At 43.2% G+C, this 23,406-nt stretch overlaps 2 protein-coding genes across 12 annotated transcripts in view; one reads left to right on the top strand and one right to left on the bottom strand.

The window, feature by feature from the left end:
* The window catches only part of LOC107269333 (E3 ubiquitin-protein ligase MYLIP), a 74,430-nt gene that overhangs the window by 40,561 nt on the left and 10,463 nt on the right, over nucleotides 1-23,406 (bottom strand). For 2 of the 4 annotated variants that reach the window (XM_025086622.1, XM_025086624.1), the window contains exon 2: nucleotides 6,309-6,335. The exons of the other annotated variants lie outside the window; for them this stretch is intronic. In XM_025086622.1, coding sequence (XP_024942390.1) covers nucleotides 6,309-6,335 — 27 coding nt within the window. The remainder of the gene's footprint in view (nucleotides 1-6,308; nucleotides 6,336-23,406) is intronic. 4 annotated transcript variants of the gene reach the window in all.
* The window catches only part of LOC107269336, a 39,153-nt gene that overhangs the window by 9,041 nt on the left and 6,706 nt on the right, over nucleotides 1-23,406 (top strand). For 3 of the 8 annotated variants that reach the window (XR_003060153.1, XR_003060150.1, XR_003060148.1), the window contains exon 7: nucleotides 837-1,465. The gene's annotated coding sequence lies outside the window, so the exon portion shown is untranslated. Of the gene's footprint in view, nucleotides 1-69; nucleotides 399-663; nucleotides 797-836; nucleotides 10,256-23,406 lie in introns of those variants that run through there. The other 5 variants (XR_003060154.1, XR_003060152.1, XR_003060155.1 and 2 more) reach the window with 4 other exon arrangements.

Here is a 23,406-nt window from a genome sequence, read left to right as displayed (position 1 = left end):
TTCTTACGGGGGTTTTTTTTTTTTTTTTTTCTTATTATTTTCTCTTAACCCTCATCTACGTCCTTCTAGCTGGATGCTGAGACTCTGACCGAAGAGACGCGAAGGGTGTTTTTATTCCGCTATTACCCGTGGCTGAACGGCGTCGACGGGGACGCGAGTGGCTTCCTCGTGACTTACGGGCCTACCTGAGGATTTTACGAAAATTAAGAAAGGCCGGGAGCGAGGAAAGAGAAAAAAAATTATATTTACTGGTATATAGATACATATGTACCATCCGCACGTATATGGATTAGAGTGTAAGATATATATATATATATACATATACAGTATAAGAGAAAGTGCAGTAAATAGTAAAAAAAAAAATGAAGATTCCGAACAACTCCAAAAACTTCGGAAACACAAAATATATATTCATTTGAAATCCTATTTTTATCCCCCTTGTACATTATTTCCCTCGTCCCACGCTTTCATTGCCCACTTCACTACACGGGATACCTAGAACATAAACCTATCCCACGGTACAAAGCGCGCCCTCTACGTCACGTTCCTGGACACCTTTTTGAGGAATGTGTTGCTCCCTACGTGCCAGGTACTCAGGTCGTGCAATATATATATATATATATATATCTACCATAATCGTAATCCAGCATACCTGTACTCCAGATACCAACGTCCGACGTTCATACCTTAGACAGACTAATATGGCGTCTACGGATATCTGGAAAATCACGAAGCCCGCTGACAGTACTCGTTACAGTTGACGAACTCGGCGTTAAAGTGTCGACTAAGAAAGACGGTGAGTTCGCTTTTACATGAATGTAACGTTTACTTCACAGAGCATGCAAAAGGATCAAGAGATTTTACCCTCAACTTTATAAGACTCGAGCAGTATACCTACGTGCTACAGGAATTTCATTGGGCGGCCGCCTAAAATATATACAGTCCACGTTGTTTGGACGAGAATCACGACAGATGGCGGGGTTGGCAGTCCAGATGTCGGCAATTAAATACGCGCCCAAGTGTATACACAGAACGACGTTCGTTATCTTCAGGCATAAGAAGCGTGGATGACGATGGGCATTAAAACGCAAAGTTTCCAAGTGGCTCGACTCGAGCGAGCGCAGGAGCGCGACTTCTTTGGCAAACAGGAAAGTTCAACGGCGACGGACGGTTACATGGGAACGGCGCTCGTCAACACAGAAATGTCGTTGTAACTCTACCGGTAGAGTCGGACGGCTTAGTACCCGGAAAGCCCGTATAGCCATTTCTGTCGTCGCGATGAAAACTCGAAGTCGCGTTAAACGAACCGTGAAATTATCCTTGGTGTAAATTTCATATATAACAAAGTGTACACATAAAATGATGCAGAAATATAATTGATACAATTGTATCGATTGATAATAACGTCGGTTTAATGATAAGGCGAAAGGGGGATATATAGATAATTAACGTCAGCAGATACCAACGGACTTATATTTGAGCCGTTCAGTGCACACATCGATTAACTCCATAAAACAAAAAGTTGAGAATTGCGATGAAGTAATGTATATTGTAAATTACTTATTATTCAATGGCCAAAAAAATTGTGCCGTTTAATGGCGCTAATCTTTATTATTCAGGAAAGTTATTATAAATATAAAAAGTTATGACTATACCAAGTGCTTTGACACTTAAATTTAAGATTTTTCAAAAAGTGGAGTTAATCGATGTGTGCACTCAGCGGCTCATTTGATAAGGGAGAGAAAGATGAAAAATTGCAGATAGCATCCTGACGGATACTCTAGGTTATTCCAAGATCTTTTGTTTTTTTTTTCTCTTTTCTTTCTTCCATCTCCGACTGTACTCCCCTTCAAAGACACCAGACCACCAGCTCGGAGCAGTCTCAGGGTTCATCTGGAAATTGCTATCCTCCATCCACTTTCGTATGGAGTTAGGAGTTGGGAAAGTCTATCCGTAGCCAACGGCAACGGCGGCACTAGCGCCATCTACGTACAATTACTCAGGAAACGATTAGGGTAACGGCTATCCTCGAGGAGGACTGAGAAACGATTTGGCGAACGATCGTGAAATTTACGCATTTCCAATTGTGCCTCGTGGTCTTTGGACTTAAGGTATCGAGAGTATACGCCAGGGTTATTCAGTCCAAACGCATTACGACTCTGCCATGAGAATATCAAATGGAGCTTTTTATGTCACCTTGAAACGTACTTCAAGTGGTACGTTCGGGATGAACAACTCGGTACAGGCGTACAGTAAAATGAAAACAAAAATAGGGGAAAGGCGAAATAAATAATAAAAAAAAAAAATATATTACGTCACGCTGTGAATACATTATAGCGAACAGAGACGAGAGCCCATGAAACGGTCATAGAGGACAAAAGGTCCCAGGATCATCCATCATACGTGGTTGCACATTAATTGGCCTCAGCAATCTATCGCACCACTCCCCCCCCAAACCCTCTTTCGTTAATCCATGGCGATTCTAACCCTCGTGAAAGCCCGCGAAACACCAACGGCATACAATGTTCCAACTGTAATCTCAATATTGAAATAAGCCGGGAACGACGAACACAGACATGAGATACGAGAGATAGGGAATTGCAAAAAGGCATGTCGTCAACATAGAAATAAAAGATAACACACATATTGTAGCCACGTGCGTACTATACAGTTGTACGTATATGGTGTTTGTACGTTTTATTGTATGTATTCAACTGTGCGCGAGTGTTGTGACGTAAAAATGAAGTGTCGGTTTGTTAAGGGAATTCCCAATGCAAACGAAATAGCTCGCACGAGGCGAGCTTCGTTGAAAACAATAACGGCTATGACCGAGAGAAGGTTACCGACGGTCGGTAAAACAGAGAGCGTTCAAACAAAACGAAATAAACACACGATAATGTACAAAGAAACTCGCTGATCAAATTCGTTATGGCCCCTCCGCTCCATCAATATACATACGTTAATCCCGTGAAAATACACTAAGAGTCGTTAGTGGTCTTGCTCGCTTTATTGGAAACCTGCCAAAATACATCGACGAAAGCATAAAATCTGTCCTCAGTTGCCATTCTCATCAATGTATGTATTATCTTCACATTTTACACGAGTATCGTCGATACTTCTTGCTCGATACTAAATGTGCTGTATTCCTCCGAGGTGATTTATCTATCGATCATTTTACGATATTTGCACAATGTCGCGCAGGCGATAATCACCTTGATGATTTTCCCGTACATACGAAAACCGTATGCAGTCGTATCGCGACATCAGTTCGTTATTCAGGGGACTCTTCAATACTGTACGCGATTAAGAGATGGCACCCGAAACTAAAACTGTCATCGCTGTACATACAAGAACAGATGTTTCGTCTACTTTCTGTAATCGTACAAGCCCAAAAATGCGTGACGATACAAATTATACAGCAATACGACCAGACGCAGGCGCCTTGGAGCGTCGCGACGTTTGTGGATAGGACAGTGACGCCAATCCGTGGTAACGCGCATAGATTATTCAGAACACGCGTTCGGTTCTGAAGGTAGCAGCATATTAAGATGGTGCTTAAGAATAAAAAAATAATAAAAAAAAGAGATAAAATATATTAAAGAAGAGCTTCCAAGAGGTCGATGCAAAGATTCGTAAAAATTGTCTCGTCACGATCATGAAAAACAATATAAAATAACGTTAAGTTTTCCGCATTTTATTGAAAGCGTGCTTATTCATTAGATCCTGACATATAATTGTCAATCAAGATCCTTGGTTTCGTAATCAGTTTCCACTTGTGTTAAATATCAAAGGAATTGGAATTCATTACCCACACTTCCGTGTCCTTGTACGACTGATGATTGATTTCTCGTAAAAAAAAAAAAAAAAATAAGAAAACTATTTCCCATTGTCTCTCTCATAAAGGTCCGACCTCATTTCAGTATAGAGAGCAGTGTTTTAAATAAATTTTAAAAAAATTAACAAAAAATCCAAATCAAAAGAAACTCCATCGTCCAACGGTGATACCGTGGTGGTACATATGTATGTACAAGCGCGCAAGCACGTCACTGTGAAATTTCAAATTACCCGCCGTTCACTTCCGGTAGATTTACCCGTGAAAATCAGGAGCGCAATTTGCCGGGGTGTAAATTTTTTCCCAATACGGCGAATACGGTGAGGAGTGGCGAGAGTGTGTGGGGTGGAGGTAGCGAGGAGACGAGACGTAAGCGAATCCCTGAATCGGGGGTTGAAGAATTGACAAAAAAAAAAAAAAAGAATAAGGGACACCGATATTGGAGGCCCTGGGTAGCTAAGGTGTATAGCGACTGAACGGTAACGAATAGTGATGAAAGCTGAAAGGGTAGCGGAAACAAAGAATGGAAGCCGAGTAGCGAAAAAAGAAGTGGACGAGGAAGCTACTGAAACGGAAAGAAGGACAAGAATAAGGTAGATATAGGTTAAAAGCGATCGGTGGGGCGAAGGGATGGCTTTAACGTGATTGCAAAGCCCGTTGAGTGTCTGCACGCGAGCTGAATGATAAATAGTCGTGCAAAGGGGAAATCCCAGGGGCGACTTGGTCTACGGAAACCGAGGGGGCCGATGGGGGGGTCGGATGACGGGCGACGGTGGTTGACATTTTATATGGCGATGTGCAATCCTTTAAGGGATGACAAACGAGTGGCGCAAGGGAGGCGATGAATCGCGGGCAACGATATGGCGTCCCGCAGACACCCCATAGCGAAAAACCACCCTTAACTCGAGATGTACCTTATAGATGCCCGGTTATCTATCTAGCCTGCAACAGTGGCGCCAGTAGAACGGATGCAATGAGCATTAATGTTTATTTCCGACCATTAGCAACAGACCCCGGAACCTGCCCAACTACCATCTCCATAAATCCCTGTTATTTTCCACGCCTCTCCCCTCCCCCCGGCCGCCCCCTATTTCAAGGAGTGTCCGAAACACCAGGGTGGGAAAACCCGTCAGGATTTATGTAATCGTTGTCAAACCGCTGGAAAGACATTTAGGCATTTTCCCGGTTCGTAATTGTAAACGTGTTTACGTGACGTATTGTCAGTGGCGAACTACCCTAAACCAGAACCATTACACTCTATTTCCATTTTATACGCTCAGTCTAACGGTAATGATCATAACCATAATCGTGCTACCGGCTCAACCCCTGCGGTTCGGCTAATGCGGAAGGGTCGAAGTACTCAATGAATAGGCAAAGTCCAAAAAATTAGTATAGTACGAACGTGAGTGTGATTACGTATCTATTAAAAAATAAAAAATGTTAAAAAAAAAACATATCGCTAGGTATAATAAGGATGGTATAAATATTAGGTAATTTTGAAAATCGTACGTTGCGCAAAGGGGTAGTTTTTCTCAAAATGGGCCATCGGTTTGAATTCCGCGAAAAGGGATCTTTCTAAAGGAACCCTTAAGGCAATAGGACAGGACAACCACCAATCACGGTCACGTTGAGGTGGTTCACTGTCGGCTTTCAGGTACTACCCCTAGTCAAGTCCTACCCCTATTCGTAACTCCTGTCGCTTTCGCTTACCCTCTGGAGACTCACACACTGGAAAATCGTTCGTTCAGTACTGTTTATCTTTCAGCTAACTGTCACTGCACGTATCCAGCCCATAACACGAGTTAATTACTACCCCCCTTTGCGGCTGTACTACCTTGCGAGACTATTATAAAGTCAACTGAGCGATAGCACGCCTTTGCCCTCCTCTATCGATGACATACATTGGGGTAGCTTCCCTGCGCCGATGTTAGTATGCATTATTGCGGAAAGTTAGTTCGACCCGTGTGTTATTATAGGTTAGGTTAGTTTATATCAGCACGCTAACCCACGTGTACGAGACAACCACTGTATCTTATGTAAAGAGGGTAGCTGTGTACGAGTGTCTACCCGGTTCAACGAGGGTTAGGGTAATAGGGGATGTATCGTTACAGAATGGCGACAGATACCCGTTAGGAATCGTAGTAACGGTAACAGCCACTGGAAAATTATACCCTCAATTTTCGATAGCTTCAGCCTACGTCATCCTGTTATATAAATCAGAATTAGAAATAAAGGGGATTCCCCACGCGAGATACATTTTCTCTCTCACTCGCACACACTCTCCTCATATCCCCTCGGCGCTTTCCGTAGCAGCATCCTCCCAGCGCAAAGGTGCAAGCGAAATTACTCCCAGGGGTTTCCAGCTTCCGGTGGTACGTCGCTAATTAATCCCAATTCTCGGTAACGATAGTTACAAAGTACTTCTGCGGCAGAGGTTTTGCCAGTGCGGGAAAACGCGATTCGGCCATATACGTACCTGAGGTCCACAGCCTGGCACCATAACCTAACGGAAGGATCATTTAGGTTAGGTGAAGCATTACGTGATACGTAGTCCGGTATGAAAAGCGTAATAGAGTTAAGGTTATTTTTAGCCCTTTCAACTGTCCACGTGTTCAGTAGACTTCGGCCATCTTGTCCCAGTTCTCGTCCGGCGGAGGCTGAGAGCAACGAAATATTTTTCCGTCCCCTAGCTCTAAGTATATTTACACGTTATTTTTTATAAAAAGCGACAAGAAAGCGGATAAAATTTAACGAAGCCGTGCGCGTACATAACGCCGATGACTTAGTTACGCCTTTGAACCGCTAGCGGCGCCGGCGGTGTCTGGCCGATATCACAAGTCGAGTAACCCAGCGTCTGTTTTCCTAGTCACAGGTGGTCGGTTCGGTTTAACGACCAAATGGAGAATGAGTAACGGCGCAATTGCGGTAAAGTTACGTGTTATTCGTTATGGCACGAATATTCCCCGCGAGCGTCACTCTAATTTATTAGCGCCGCGTTAATTAATAATTACGATCTATAGCAGCAGATGCGCATCGGGCTGACTTGCAATTAGATCGCTACAAGAAGTGGTCGGTGTCACGAGGTCGTCGAAAGAAAACGATGTTAACCCAGAAGTGAGCGCGTCGAGTATCAGGCAGACCCCAACACAAAGCTTTTCAAATGAAGAATAAAATTGCGCAACCAATCGCCAGTGACGTAACCGTCCCGTCGCAAAATAATATAAGAGCAAGAAACTCAGAAAAAAGAGTACACGAAGATGCATGTATAAGGAGATAAAAGTTTGACAACGATCTTAGCGGTCGATAAGAAATTTTTTTTCGAAATTCAACGAAAGTAAAGACGGTCGATGAATTCGAATCAAAATTATTTTCATCTGCAGTGACAAATATGAAAAACAAAATTTGACAAAAAATCCAAATTTCAATAACCAACGTGCATCAACGTGTTTTTAATGTTGTATCTAGAGCATCGACTAAACCTAGTTATCTATTACATGTTTCATCAGTGACGTAATACTCGGAATTCTCGTCGCAAAGCCAAACGTCAACCTCGACGTTCGACGTCGTCCTCATCGTACCTATAGTGCAGTCCGAAGCGGGGCCGAAGTACACTATATACCTGGTGTCTGAGAATTCCGCTTCAACGACATATCTACAACCCAATTACCAGATTCTTTACACTGCAGACTGAAAGGACAAACCCCTTAGCTAAATCATGTTTGTATCCACGTAAAAGAACGCGTACGTGCAAAATGACAAATTTTTGTAACAAATTATCAGCTACCACCCTGTCAACATCATCCGAGTGCCCAAGAGGTAATAATTCGTATCACAAGACTTCTTCCAAGCAAACCTATAATCAAAGCCTAATTACACGCATTTCCCGCAATTCCACCAAAACGCATACACCATGCACCAAATGTATATATACACATATATAAATTTTCAGAACAACCAAAACTCATTTCCTAGACGAAAGTTCACGAGGGATTCGCCCTTCCGCTGACCTGGGTCCTACACGAATATAACTCTGGGAGAATCCGCAATGCGTTCGGAATACGTAAGATTCGCCATGACGAATATACGACAGTTAGAAAGAGAAATACATATATATCCCCATACAACGTGCAAGTATGTTAAACAGAGAGATATTCGTGGGTACAAAGTCCACGGTCGTTTACACGTGAACGACTATCGCGTGGGCGTCGTCACGGCAAGACGATCAGAAGCCGCTTTCTCTGCCTGCTGGCAAGGAAGAGGCGCCCCACCACTTGAACCGGGAGCCAGCGTCATCGTCGCGTCAGGTTGCCAAGTAACGCTGTAGCTGACCACGCGGTTTCATCGTACGTAACTCGTACACAATTTTCCAAGCGAGTCCCGCATATACAGACTGATACAAAAGTAAAAGATCCTCGACCACCTGCTGCGGTAAGGTCATACGTAATCAGCGTAACGCCTAACCATTAAGTCATATCTCGATCTTTTGTGACGTAACACCGGTTACGCGTTGCGCTAAAACTCAAGGATGACGTAAGCAACGTAATTGTCCACTGAACCATAAACCCCAATCGCCAGCCTTGAGGATCGGTCTTGACCGTGCCACTGAACGAGGTTCTCAGACCTTGAACTCTTGATTTTCACCGAATGTGACGATGCACGCGCCATCCGGTATAAAGGCGCACCGCAAGTGACGTAGGTAAGATTACACACGGAGTTAATGAAAAAATAATTAAGAGAGACAATGCAGCCGAGTTGAATCGTATTAACTTTGTAGACCTTCTCGTACACAGACGTACCATTATGTACCACGTTGGTATATACCCGTTTACATGAGCCCGCGAAGAAATGAAATGACGGGGAGTTTCGAAGTTCGCGGTATAGAAAGGAGGACGACGTACCGGAGTTATCGTGAGTTTACCTTAAGTAGCGACAATATTACGGAAGGTAGAAAAGGAGGTTAGAGTAAGGGAAATAGGGTAATACGTGGGGTTATAGGAGAATCTGTAGACTATATATATATATATATATACACACACACACACATATACAAAGCAGTCATAGACGTCGACGTAGCCGAACTTCCTGGAGTTTCTTGGAAAATCGGAAGGTAGAAACGAGGTAACTCCGTAACTTTGTCTCGTGCCACGTAACAATTGTAATTCTCCAGGAGACTCTCGGCCGATTTCATCCACCATGTTATATTCCCTTTCTCGAAGGCAAGCGGTCGATTCAAAGTCCTAGGGCGCTTTAATTCCGGAAGCAAGGTACACGAGACGTCTCGACGTTCTCCAACGTTGCTACGATCAACGATTTTCCCGATCGTTAAAGAGACGATATTTTTGTCGCGAACTGTCCCCTGGTTTCATCCCGGACGGATTCCGAGTTCCCGGTTCTATCCAGGATTATCAAAGGTAAAATCTTCGCTCAGCCCTATGACGTCATCCCCGACGATCCTTTTCCTACTTTCGCCCTTACTTCCAGTTCATTCGTTCTTTTTTTCCCCTTTCTTTCTCTTCCCGCCCGAGAACTCCACGAGACGTGACAGGCCCGGGGCCAGGATCGCTTCTCGAACTCTTTGTCAGTCCTTCCGGGGCTAATTACCTTGGGGATTTCCGGCGATTTCACCTCGACGATTCTCCACCCCGCGGATTAGGATTGGAATTTTCCCGTAAGCTTAGGACGTGTGCGGCTGCGGGATATGGAGCTGATGGAAAATCCCCATGCAACTCGTAGAGTGGAAGCACGGGAGGCGTGGATGTCTAATTTAATTGAAGATGCCGAAACAACCGAGCCCAGAATGCACTGCGGTTATTATAAGCGTCCCGTGAATTCCTCGTGTAAATAGGCCTTAAGCGGCACGTGGTATCTAACTCTGGTATCACGCCGCCAGCGCGTGCTCTGCAAATATATTCATAGACGGTTTCGTCACTCTCGTCTCTCACTCCCACTCATTTCCAATTCACAGGCTCTTTCTCTCGCGTTCGGTTGCCAGAAGCGTATAGTGCACACCTTTAGTATTGAGTATAGACGCTCAAGATTCGCCCGTGAAGACGCTTTATTTTCGTGTATCGAATGCAAATAGAGACTCTCTCGTACGAGAGAGTTTGGCAGAGAGAGAGAGAGAGAAAGAGAGAGAACGTAAAATGATAGACACCATTTTACATATTACAGCGTGTATGATATTCAGCTTTCTTTTTTGTATCATCCTTCTTTTTTTTGTTTCTCGAACATGACATTAACATCTTACGAAATGCTCGGCTAAATGTTCTTTGAATAAACGTTCACGATATACGTACGTACGCGCAGCGCCAGGACGTATCAAAGCGGACGGATTGCGCGGTCGCGTCTTTACGGTTGTACGTGATACACTTATTGTTGTGCCAACACTTCAGCCGGCGACTCTACCTTAAGGCTTGTACCCACGTACGCGAACGAAAATTTTTCTCGCTATCGATTTTACATGACATTTACGATTTCGATTAACGAAACGTTTGCCGTTTTTGCATTCCGGTTTGCAGTTTGACTCGGTGTAAATTAGAATTGCGTAAATCATTCTGTTTTTTTTTTTTTTAAATAAAAACCAATCACGTAGTAAAAGAAGCGATTTGCAAGTAAAGAGGTCGGATAAACTTGATATAGTCAGCGTTTTCGCAACAATGTTGCCAACTCACGATTAAATGTTATTCGCTATGTAACGCAATGGCAGTCAAGGCTGATCAGTCAATTTCAGTTGAAAAGCTCTCTATATATCGCGAATAAATGATCACGTGGCTCAGTTGACATTCGAGTGCTCTGAGTACCTTTGCACGTAACGCCAAGCGGTATGCACCGGTATGCGCTTGTCCCCGCAAATGCAGCATTTACTTACTCGAGCAAATTGGCCGTACGATGTCGCGAATAATTTCGCGAAGGGAAAATACGGGCACTGATTGTGATACCGGGCAACGAGGTAGAGATCGGAGCAATTCTCCTGGGACCAAAGTACCGAGGAAAAAAGAGAAGCCGGATAATCGATGAAAATTAATGGGAAAACTTTTTACTTCATTTTTTTTTTTTTTACAGACTATAATTGCGGCTTCGTTTTCACTTGCTCACGAAATTTCTGGTATTTAGTCGTAACGTGTTTATTTCGTTTATACACTTCGTGCCATCGACGATACGAACGATGGGGGATAAATGAAAGGAAAAAATCTTGTAGATCGGTACTAAATAAATCAGTTTATGAACGCCGTGTAAGCATAGTCTGTTGTACCGATTATTGTACCAGAATATTATTCCTCCGTTCCAAGTAAAAGTCTGTACCAATTAATTGCTCGCTAGTGGTATCGATTCTTTTTTTTTTTTTTTTTTTTTTTTTTTTTTTCTTACGGAACATTTTTGGGTAACATTTTCCGGACCCCTGGGTCACGGTTCCCAGGCACTTGCAAAGGGATACAAGCCGTCTAGTTCAATGGACGAATTCTGAGACGCGATGTGGCTTCACTCTCGATTACTCTACTCGTTTGTTTGTTTCTCCAGTGGGACGTAGTAGAACGCGTGGGGGGAGGGGGTAAGGATTCAGCTAGGGATCTAATCAGCAAAAGCCCGTAAAAGGCAGGAAAAAAAAAAGTGTGCGCTACCACGGGAAAACTGTAATGGAGTGTCCCCGCCACTTGCAGGTAATTGGACGTTTCCGACGGTTAACATTTTTCGACGCTCCAATTGCCCTCTCCTCCCTGTACTTATTTACCCGCCTACCTTTCATCCCCCTTTTATCGTCCTCTTAACCGCACTACGCACACTGGGCAAGATGGACCCGGCCACTCTTTCATCCCATCAGACGAACAAGGTCGTCCATAGGCCTAAGAATGTATGTACGTTTACAATAAGTAACGCGAATAATTTTGAAAAAAAAAAAAATTCTAAAATTTTCCTTTAATTGGAAATTAAGATGGAAATTCAATGGGACTCGGTTGATTAGACAATTGAATTAATCCCACGAGCGTTGGAGGAATCAATTTTTTTTTCTCACCGAAATATAAACGAGGGCCCGGATAAAAGATTCATGCTGGTCCAGCAGCGTCTTGCGTGAGAAGCCAAGATAAACATAACAAGATGTTCCTTACGTACCTGAAACAAAAAAAGTTTTTCTTAACAATTGATATGGAAACTATCGGCTAAACGTTAAAATAACCCAAAAAGAGCCCTAGCTGCACGGTGCTGTAATCGCCGCGGGATGCATTCATCCCTATGGGCAATTTTCACTCAGAGCCTCTTTGTTCGTGGGTTTCGGTGCATCCGGTATCCATTATACACCCCCAATGACGGCACAGCGGTATCCCAAAGCAGGGAAGCAGTAACGCAATATTAATGTCCGGCACGCGATACACACCGCAACCCCCGCAGACCCTATTTATGACCCGCGATAAGTCCGCGGTGCGTTCCTGAAACGACCCGGAAGCGCTATTTACGAGGAATTTCTGATAACTAGAGAAAGGGGAATATTACAAAAGCACGCAACGTGACGTGTTGCTTTACCATAAACGTCATAAGCACACTAGATAGTCAGCGTACGGTAAAAGGAATCTAAAAGAGGGACCGTCGAAAATATCAAACAAAAATGTCTTTGTATCCTCGTTTCTTGAAAAGCCACGAGGGTTGATGGGAGAGAAAAAAATCCGAAAAAAAAAAAAAATCCGAAAAAAAAAACCATCCAAGATTGCACCATGAAGGGGTGTTATATCGAACGACCGATAAGTACCTCGTTCGACCCGATAACACCTAACCTTTGACACAGGTCGATGTATCCAGCCTGTGGAATTTAATCAAGTGTTTCTCGAAAGGGCGTTTATGGATTTTTTTTTTTCTTCTTTTACCAAACTTCCACCGTTCGAGCCATATACCGAGGAAGCTAGTGGAAGAAGAGAAAAAGAGACAGGGAAGGTATAGTGTGTCAAGAGAGAAAGAGAGACGCGAACTAAATCGAGAGAGAGATTTCTCGGTGATCGAAAAGTGGCCGTATTTCATACGTCGATAAAACAGAAGCCTTCCTTTATCCCCTCGGTGTGTCGTGCGTGTAGAATTTAATGAAAGTATCGTCGGGACGAGGTTTATGGAATTTTTTACGGCAACCTTAGACCTTGCTAAAGTGTATTAGATTCTATGGGGAGTCACACGAGATAAAAGCGACCACGAGGCACAGGGCTTTGGCTGTGGGGAGAGGGGGGGCAGGGAGGCTGGCAGGTTTCTTAAAAGAAGGCCACAGGATGGGGGTTGGGATGGATGCCAAGAAGAAGAAAAAAAAACTAAGTACGGTCGGTCCTCAATCAGGCAGGGATTTAAAAAAAAATAATTAACCAGAATTTGGCAGAGCTTATCCGAGTGTTTCTGAATAAATTGACTCTCTGAAGTAAGCCCAGCCCTTGGTATCAGGGTGAATTATCAACCGCAAGGTCTTCGCGCCACTCGCACCCTATGCTTCGGGGGGAAATAATATCGTTAGGGCGCAGGGCTTCGGTTGGCTTAATGACGCTGTATATCGCACGTGCCAAGGGGAGCTTATTGTTTGCTTGTTGATTCTAAGGGACGCTTAAGGGAGGAAAGCCGACTACGGTCGTCATACAATCCGTAACGTTCTCGCGAGTGTTTCAGTGATTTTTCAAGCTCCGTCTCGAAGTTCGTGTTATCGTCCCCCTAAATCGATACACGAACATTTGCTGCCCTCATGTTTCTGGTAATTTCAAGGCAAATGGATCGACCGAAGTTGGCACAACTCCGGGACTCTCGAGTGCACGTGGTAAATTCAGGTGGTGTATTTGTCCCAAACAATCCTGTATACAGGGGGGGTGGCTTATGAGAGATCCAGCAAGGCGGTTAGGATCGTGCAGGAAATTTACGATCGGCAGACACATCGGTTTCATTGAAATTGCATTACACGGAGTCCCTTGGAGAATTTATGTCCGAAGGGTGACAAGTGGCGCCACCCTTGACGCGATGGCCGCCGCGGATAATACTTTCAATAATTCAACTGGCTAACTTCAGGTCCCTCCACCATCCGACACTCGCGTCCCGTGGGATCAGTGAATTTTTCTTAAAGGTGACAGGGATCCATTAATTACCCACTGTAAAAGGGATGATGGGAACCCTCCCTTGTAATTCTTGAAAAATTCCGTCAACCCTCACCACGTCAAACCCCAATCACCTAGGGGCTCGCTGCTCCCTCTGACAATCACTAGGTACGCTTCGAGGCGAATACCGTGACTTCTAGTAGTTAATTCGAAAGGGAACTTAATAAGGGTGCATTAAGAGTCCACCCCTTTTCCCTTTTCATTTTATTCATCATTCTGCCATCCCGTCCGTAACTGTATTCTGTAAAAGTCAGCCTGGGCATTACAGCCCTCGATTCAATGACGCAACCAAGAGTCGCAGAGTGTCTATGAAAATAATCGAAATAAAATAGAATTTTAAAAATTTAAACAATTTTTTTTTTTCTGAATTCTCCTATCGAACATCATCCGACAACTACCCTTATTCCAAGAAAAGTTCTCGTAATTGGCCGTTTCCCTTCGATTTCAAGCGTCATTCCCTTATTATCCAATTATAAGTAATATACTATCTTTTCCTCTGTTCCTCATGAAAAAAAAAGGTCAACACCCCTCACTCACCCCCTGGCACCAGTAAATTGCCCAAAAAAGACCTATTTCCATATAAAAGCACCACTAGTCCGCTCGGGAAGTATTTGGGTGAAGTAAAAGAAAAAAAGATTCCACAAAATAAAGTAAAGCCATACAGTAACTGCATACACAACAGTTTCGTGGTAAACCCTTATTTTCACCCTTGTTCGCCAATTGAGCTATTTATCGCGCCTGACTACCAACACGGAAATCGAGGTGGCCGCTTCACGCTCGCATCCCAAACGACAATAGGAGGAATTAAAATTGCCACGAAAACCAACATTCGCCTCGAAGAAAGACAAAATGACGCAATTACCAACATTAAAGGGGATTGGCGAAATCTAGTTTTTCCCGAAAAAAAAAGAAACGAAATCAAATACCCAAAGAAAAGAATATCAGTAAAAGAAACAGTAGAAAGATCCATTAAGAAGCCAGACAACTCAACGTGACGGCCGTTGAATAGAAATGAGCCACCGAGAAGACAAGTACAGTCGAGTGAGTAATTTTCAAGCTGTATGTTATACAAAAGACGGAAAAAAAAAAAAAAAAAGGTATCAAAAACGCTCCACAAAATTTCTGACTCACGCGGTATAAGCCGACGGCAAAAACATTTGCACGTGTAAAAATCATCTTCGCACGCGTTTACGTACGATTGGAGCACAGACGTCTCTCCACGTGTACCAGTCGCACGACGGATCAATTAACGTGCCCATACGTTAACGAGTACACACAGCCGTCGCGTACCGTAACGAAGGAAACTGACGACTCGTACGAGTCGCAGTGCCTCGCGGGTCGCGTTTACCTCTCTTCGTCGCTGCACCGATTCGCGACTTGTAATTCGCATCGAGCGACGAAGCCGCAATGTGCACGGAAGGCGAGAAGGGTCGTTGAACCGTGACGGAATTGACATTGTCCGCGTTAATGGGGTCGCGCGGGGGACAACTTCCTGTCAATAGATTCGCAACGTGCGAGAGGATTCGTGTAACTCGTGTATACAGATATATATATATATATATATATATATATATATATATATCAGCCTCCTCCAACGTGAAAATTAATGACCGTCCATAGTCCATGTCAACGACTGAAGGTACGGGAGCGTATTATCGTGAGATCACAAAGAGGGTCAATAATTTTGCCATCTCGGCACACGGAGAAAATACGCACCAGTATACGTACCTATAAGTACAGGATGCTCCTCGTGAAGGAAACGAAGTTTCGCGATTACACGCAGCACGTACATGTATGTATATATATATATATATATATATATATATATATATATATATATATCAGCCTCCTCCAACGTGAAAATTAATGACCGTCCATAGTCCATGTCAACGACTGAAGGTACGGGAGCGTATTATCGTGAGATCACAAAGAGGGTCAATAATTTTGCCATCTCGGCACACGGAGAAAATACGCACCAGTATACGTACCTATAAGTACAGGATGCTCCTCGTGAAGGAAACGAAGTTTCGCGATTACACGCAGCACGTACATGTATGTATATATATATATATATATATATATATATATGTGATACATAAACACCTGAATAAAGGTATGCGGGGTTAAGGATAAGTGGATGGGAGAAAAGGATTCGTTAACCTCTTGCACCTTTGAATTATTCATTATGAATACGTTAAAAGGTCGGCCGCGTGCGAGCGCCTTATTGTTGATCCGCCATATAAAAGCGTAGACGAACGATTACCGTCTTATCGCGAGATCGACGATCTTCGTATCGATCAGCTGTTAATAAAAATTTCGCCAAGTGACGGTCGTTGCGTCATAAGAATATTTTCCTCATTTTCATCAGATATACGAACAAGCGTCGAATCTAGGGAATCGCGTGGAAGGAGAAAAGAAAGAAAAAAAAAAAAAGTAACTAGAACGTTTATCACCGCTGCGAAGATGAACGTGAATGGATTGTATCTATTTATTCGTAACGCGTTACACCTGCTGCACACCTTTTCTCGCTCGCGAACGATACGACCGAGCCGAGTCGAGCGAATCGCTTTCAGGAAATCGAATTTTATTCCCTATCATCCGTGACCCGCGAGAGCCTTATACGCTCGCACGCCGGTATATCTGTACGGTGCTATTTCCTGTCACACATTTGAATGCCACTTTGTATCAGCGAATAATGGAATGTTCAAACTGGAAATGCCCCGACGAGCTCTCCGAACCCTCGTGCTTTTTACGACGCTCGCTCGTCCAGCATTTTATTTGACTATAATGCTCGGTACACAGGACGAGGGAATTCAGAAACATTGGGCAAAGCTGTTTCGCTCGACGCTTCTACGGTACACTGTAATTCACGATGGTTTTCTTCGTTTTCATTCTTCCTCCACTTTTCGTTATACGTGTAAAAATATATATATATATAGTATATGTACATATCTTTTCTCCACTTTTTCCGTAACCTCCATCCTTTATTCCAACCAATCGCGATAACCTCGTTGCTCGCCTATCGGTCGGCCTGTCTTTTACACGAGCCTTACGAGGAAACCATCTGGAGCTCGCACGAGTCTTCCCGACGATGGCCGATCATACGCGAAATGAAAAGATGGAAAAAATAGAAATAGAGAAAAAAAAATTAATACAAGAATACTGATAGCAGAGAGACTCTATAGCCGCGAGTCGTTGATAAGACTTTGAATTTCTTACTATTTTTTTTTTTGTCATCCCCCTCGTCAAGAGGCCAACAGCCAAAATAGAAAATCCTGATTAAACAGCGAGCGTAAAACTTACGTTATCTGCCGACAACAATGTCTTATCATGGTTATATGTCCTAGTTTTAAGCATAGGATTGTCCTTATCGCTCATCTCAGCGTGTCGGGATAACTTTTAACCGAAAAAACAAACTGGCTTCAACGATCGACAATCGATCCCACCTGCGATAACAAAGTTCTACTCGACAACACACGCGCGCGACGCGCATATGCGCATATACGACGCACACCTGGTATCATTGTGAGTCACTTTTATCAGCGATTAAAAAAAACTCTTTTGTACATTAGACTTTAGACGGTACCGTACCACGTGACCTGCACTTACTAATTCATGACGATATAAATGCCATTAATTATACAGTGTCCAAGGTGTATACATATGTATATATATATATATATATATACAGGATTATTCACAAAAAACGCACCAGCTGAAGTTGGACGCGATCGAAAAAATCTGTCAATCGAGACAGCGTGGTGGACTCGTTAAAGAAATGGAAGAATGTGAAATTCATGATCTTAGCAATTGAATGACGTTAACTTTCAATTTCTTCAACGATACCACTCTGCTCTGATTCATGAAATCCCCCATTCAGGGCGAATTTAAGCTGGTGCGTTTCCCCTGAATAACCCTGCATATATACAGTCAAGCCAACTGCCAACGACTATGCTAAATAGGAAGTAGAGTACTTCAATCAATTTAAATAAATCGTCCAGTTGACACTGACGTCACCGAACAGGACCACGGTCGTCATTTTTATCAATTGGCGTAATTAGCTGTTTAGGCTTTCGTCCGAGGCGACCAGTTATGCTACGAGGAACAGCAGGCATCGGCCGTGTGAAACGTCCCAAAACAACAGTATAAAGAGGGCAAGGAGTAAGCGGGCAGTAAAAAAAAGAAAAAGAAGAAGAGAAAACAAGATAAAAATTAATAAAATGGAAATCAGCCGGTATAATAATTCGTTCGACAAAATAGATACAAAAGAGTATAAGTGGAACGAAATATTTCAAATATTGATAGTCTGTATCAAACACGAAAAATATTTACTCAGCTCTTATCGCGTATTCTATTACCGTTCTGTGTATGTATATCTAGCACACGAGACCCTGCATTTATGCCGCTACTGGTTTCCCAGTCTCGCACCCATCAACAGTCGGAAGTTAAATCGAGTGGTGGTATACTTGTACATCTCGGTAAGTATAGTCGGTATAATCTTTTTCTCCCAATATACAGTAATCGGGTCTAGCATTGTGAGCGAAAAGTCTGATTACCAAGTGTTTCGCGCACATGACGTATTTCAATTGATCCAACCAGACACGTGGGTATCCTGGGATATATGCCTATACTGTAGTATGCTGTATGGCCATATCCATCTTGGATGTCATACTTCGCGAGGAAGCGATTACGTCACTAGGAGTATATGGGGCAAAAATTTTTTCAAAGCTAAAGCATCTCGATAAATGCGTATATACTCGTGTGGAATACGATTTTTCTTTTTGCTTGGGATCCTGTGCTCCTGCATATGCGGACCCTCCAAACGGAACTTATCTATCGAACGAATAAGTGCACTTATTCGATAGAGGGATTTTGAACAGATCGTTCAAAACGATCTACCATCGACCCGATCCTCGTCGAAAAAATTTTTTTACCGGAATGGCGAAGGAGCTTTTTTTTCGGAGGTAAGAGCTTGAGTTACGCTGTAGGATAAGTGTATATGAAAAGTTGAAAAATTCTGATGGGATAGTCACGTGTACGATATCACGTGCACGGATCGAGTGACGGGCACGTTGGATACGGAAATGCATTTGTGCTGAGTATCGAGTGGAAAGTGGTTATTCGCTATGGACGGAGGCGCGCAATTTCGGAAATGATAGGAGTTGAAGATTGCAGCGGCAGTAGCGATGCTGGTAAATCTTGATATTACGGAGTTATCATTTCAACGAATAACCAAGTCAATTCTATTTCCATTGTCATTCTGGACGATATACATATATACACGTATGTATATGCTCGTATATATGTATAAAGTGTGTGTGTATATATATACGTGAAATAGAATTTCACGAGGTCCTCTCGTCAACCTAGATTTGATTTTTAGACCATTTTTTCCGCCCCTGCTGCCTTTTCTCTCCGTGTCCTCATACGCGAGGAGAGAATTTTCCAATAAAATCTGCCGAGAGATCCATCAGAAAAATTACCGTAAAAAACTGTAACCTCGGGACAAATGAGCATCGTCGTAATAACAGCGGAATTACGAAATAATTTATCAGCCGACAAAAATTTAGATTTATAACTTTTGCGTAGGACCCCGTAAAAAAAATTTCAAATAAAAATTCTCTCCGTTTAACTCGCCATCTCGAAATATCGTCCTGGGGAATAAAAAGTAACCACCTGACTTTCGACCTCCCAATTCCGTACCAGTCAGATCAAACAAAAATGATAATATGAATAAAGAACCCAGTAAGGAGCATAAGAGCAGACCAAGACCGATACGTTCGTTCATTCAAGAAATGTACATTGCCGGCATCCGTATTTCTCGCAGAGTAAAAAAACAATATCATTCCCACAGAATTCGGTCTGTTACCATTAATGAAGAGAAACGGCTCCGACGTCCTCGAGGGAAACGAATCTAATCCACAAACTTCCACGTTACCATCCGACCCTACGAAATTGAATAATTGTGACAAAGAGACGAGGTACCGGAGAAAAAAAATTTCCGATCAACCAGTGACTAAAAATATTTTCGAAAAAAAAAAAATCAGTCACTGGGCGAGTATACGGCATATAGCGATCACATACTGTATACAATATCCACGTAACACAGCTGTCACTATCTATATCTAGGTATAGCTGACCATCGCTAGCAGTGATAACAAACGTATATGCTACATACATATAATACAATTAGTACATACAGCCTCCATACCTATATCCATTATCAGTGCAGTAATATAAACAGCAAAAGTAACCATGGTCAGAGCGAGCAAAGGTACCAGCATATAAAGTCCACTCGTTATCTCGAGTGTGTCAGAGGCCTAGCGCATTGACTATGGTCCCAGAGTTACGACTACTATAGTATACCGAGCTACAGTACGATGCGATATAATGAAATACATGGGTAGTAGTAAAATATGTGAACGTAGAAAATAAAAAAATTAGTCCCATAGCCCCGCTGCAGCGGTCAGATCTGCCTCGCCATAAAGAAAAAAAAAACTTAGAGATAGAAAGTCAAACGCAGATGACACCGAAAATCTAAACTTTTACTTATTTCGTGAAGTTCCAATAAAAATTTCGGCCGTCCGATGATCAAGAAATTTTTCAAAAATCGGTTGCACAGTATTGCCAAATGTCGTTTAAAGTGTAAGACGATCGCGTGACAGCTGTCAAATTCCAACCAGTAAGTCTAATAGAGACTCCGCCGAAACTATACACGCATATATACACATTATAGATCCATATATATTTCTAACCAAGCCGTTTCTTTCTCCCTCGCTCTCGTGCCGCACTACAATCTACTCTCTCTCTGTGTACTGGCACTGTGCCTCGCGGTATGTATACATCCGCCACAGTTGAATAGAACAGGTAATAATACCAAGGAGCAGTAGCGTAGAACGTCGACGCAAGCATTTCAAGAGAGAAGCCATACATATACAGAGGGAGAACACGGTGACTTCACCTCCTTAAAGCGTTACAGTCATATACGTAAATACATAATGTAATATATAACTGCGCGGTACATATACGCAGCATATCCCTAGCGCTTATAGAGGCGTGCCGCAGCTGTGCCCTTAGCTATATCAGGAATGTGTAGGTATACGAGATTCGACCTTAAGTCCGTGGCCTCTGTGGTGGCCTCAGGTAACAGAACACCCAACATACCCAAGAGGAGCTTCATCATCAGGCAATCCCCGACTACGTGGAGGAGGTAGACGGACAAGGTAGATAGACCCCAGGTACACCAGTAACGTCCGTCCCTCGAGTCTAATATCCAAGTGGGATATCAGGAAGCCACGTAATACTTCGGTACGAAGAGGCATTTATTTTGTCCTAAGCATACATTTATACGCAGTCAAATTTTTTAGACATGATAAAACCAGTCTGTACAAGTCTCAAGGTCACTCGCCATTTTAAATTACGTTAAGGGAACCAAAGTCACGCGTTTGAGGTTACGTCGCTCGGCGCTTGGATTTAATCGGAGAACTAGTATGAAATCGATCGAGGCCGATGAGGTCTTAAAGGCCTGTCCGCACGAGCGACTAGAGGGACTGCGGACAATACCCCGATGAATTTGTAGTCGCAATCGGATCACTTTGTCCGCTTTCAATTAACCCGGATGCTCAATGTGATTTCGCGATGTCAGCTGTTTCACGGCTGCCATTTAACTTCCCATTGGAAGGATCGATGCCGATTAATAAGCTTTCGGTGCGTTATTATGATTCTCCCCAGTCGTTGCGGGACGATCTGAATCTCGTCGTTCCCTTAAGCCTGGTTCACAATACTGCTGGTACCAACTTTGACTGGGTCTTTTTTCTTTCTTTTTTTTTCCATTACTGACTCCATTCATACTTCCATGCATGCACCGCGTTCGTGTTGCACGTTCCGTGCGTCACGTACGCCTCTGTGAATGCGATCGCGAACTAACGAAACGTTTTCGTATGCGAACTGTACTGAATGTCATAGCAATTTGCAAAGTGTAAGTCACTGTTACTTATTTGACTGGCTGTACGCTCGGTGAGTTCGTTATCCAGCTGTACCGTGGTCGACTGACGAGTACGGCAGTTTAGTCCCGGTACGTGCCACGTGCACTTTTTAAGCGCTCCCTCGTCGGTGATAAAAGTCTGAGCAGGCCGTCGAGTCGAAAATAAAGGTTTTTTTTTTGTGAAAAAAATTTTTTTCTTTAACGTCAACAATTCCAACCCTTATCGGGAGGACACGGTGCTTCGTGGTAAAATTCACAATTTCGATAAATCAGTGACGATGATTCCGACTGGGGGGTGGGGTCCATTTCCGTCGATCCGACGAACCGAGCATTTCGCGGGAAATTCTGGATTGAGGTAAATATCAGTGACCGTGACACTTGGTGTTACGAGTATCAGCAGTTCTAGACAGATGGCCTGCTATCTCGTATTGTCTCTCTCTCTCTCTCTCTCTCTCTCTCTCTCTCTCTCCTCTCCTCGTGTCTCTCGCGGAACTTTTGTCTTTCGAATTGTTTGGGACTGCAACGCTGCCAGATGGATATGGTTCAAGTTGCGCATCCCAACGAGGGTCGTGTAGTTGTATGAACTTGCTGAATCCGGAGATTCAGCCTGGATTTCCGGTTACCGAAGAGCAGTAACTTCCGAATGGTACACCCTTATCATTTTTTCATCCCCCAGCCCCTCCTTGTAGACATCTGTTTTTGTATCATTTACAGTTACAACGCAGCGCGTTACCATGGAAACGTAATTTTGACCCTATAGCGTACTGCTACCATGCACGATATTGCTACGAGAGAAGATAAAGAGTTTTGCGAAAATCTTCAAAGAATCGTCACACGTGGAGTTGCACGCAATGCGAGACACTAAAATGAAAAAATGCCCCCCGTTATTTCGAAAAACATTCCAAGCAAGACAGTAATATCGAGACGTCGTTACAGGTGCAAAGCCGAGAGAGCGCGATTACTGCTCGTTGGCAAGACAACCGACGGCAGTGATAAAGCACGTTATCAAAGGTGGTAATAAAAATTAAAAAAAAAAATCATTTTAAACTAGATAACAGTGACGCCGTCGAGAATAATTCTTTACTTTTTGTCCTCCAATTGGAGAAAGCGCTGGGAGCAAAGGGACGTCGGGAACTTCGCAGTCAAGTAGAGATAGAAAATCGGAGACAGAAATTACGGCAAAAGGAAATAAAGTGTCGAAATTTTTCTCGAGAATAATCTCCGCGTGAATTCCGGCGGCTTCCCTTCTGAATGGAAGAAGCGCCGAGGAGAGCGTATCGCTTGGTTGTCTCTTCCGTCCCGTTGACTTGAAATATAGAGAAGTCGAGTCGGCAGGAATACAGGCCCCTTCTCGCTCCATCGGCTACGACGCGAGGAAAATATGCTACGGAGCGCGACCAGCTATTATATAGTATACGTATATTACATATATATATATATATATATATATATATATATATATATATATATACACACACACACAC

Source organism: Cephus cinctus, unplaced genomic scaffold, assembly GCF_000341935.2.
Source record: "Cephus cinctus unplaced genomic scaffold, Ccin1 Ccin1_scaffold0637, whole genome shotgun sequence".
NCBI classification, from domain to species: Eukaryota; Metazoa; Arthropoda; class Insecta; order Hymenoptera; family Cephidae; genus Cephus; species Cephus cinctus.
This window is presented reverse-complemented; position numbering and strand designations above follow the sequence as displayed.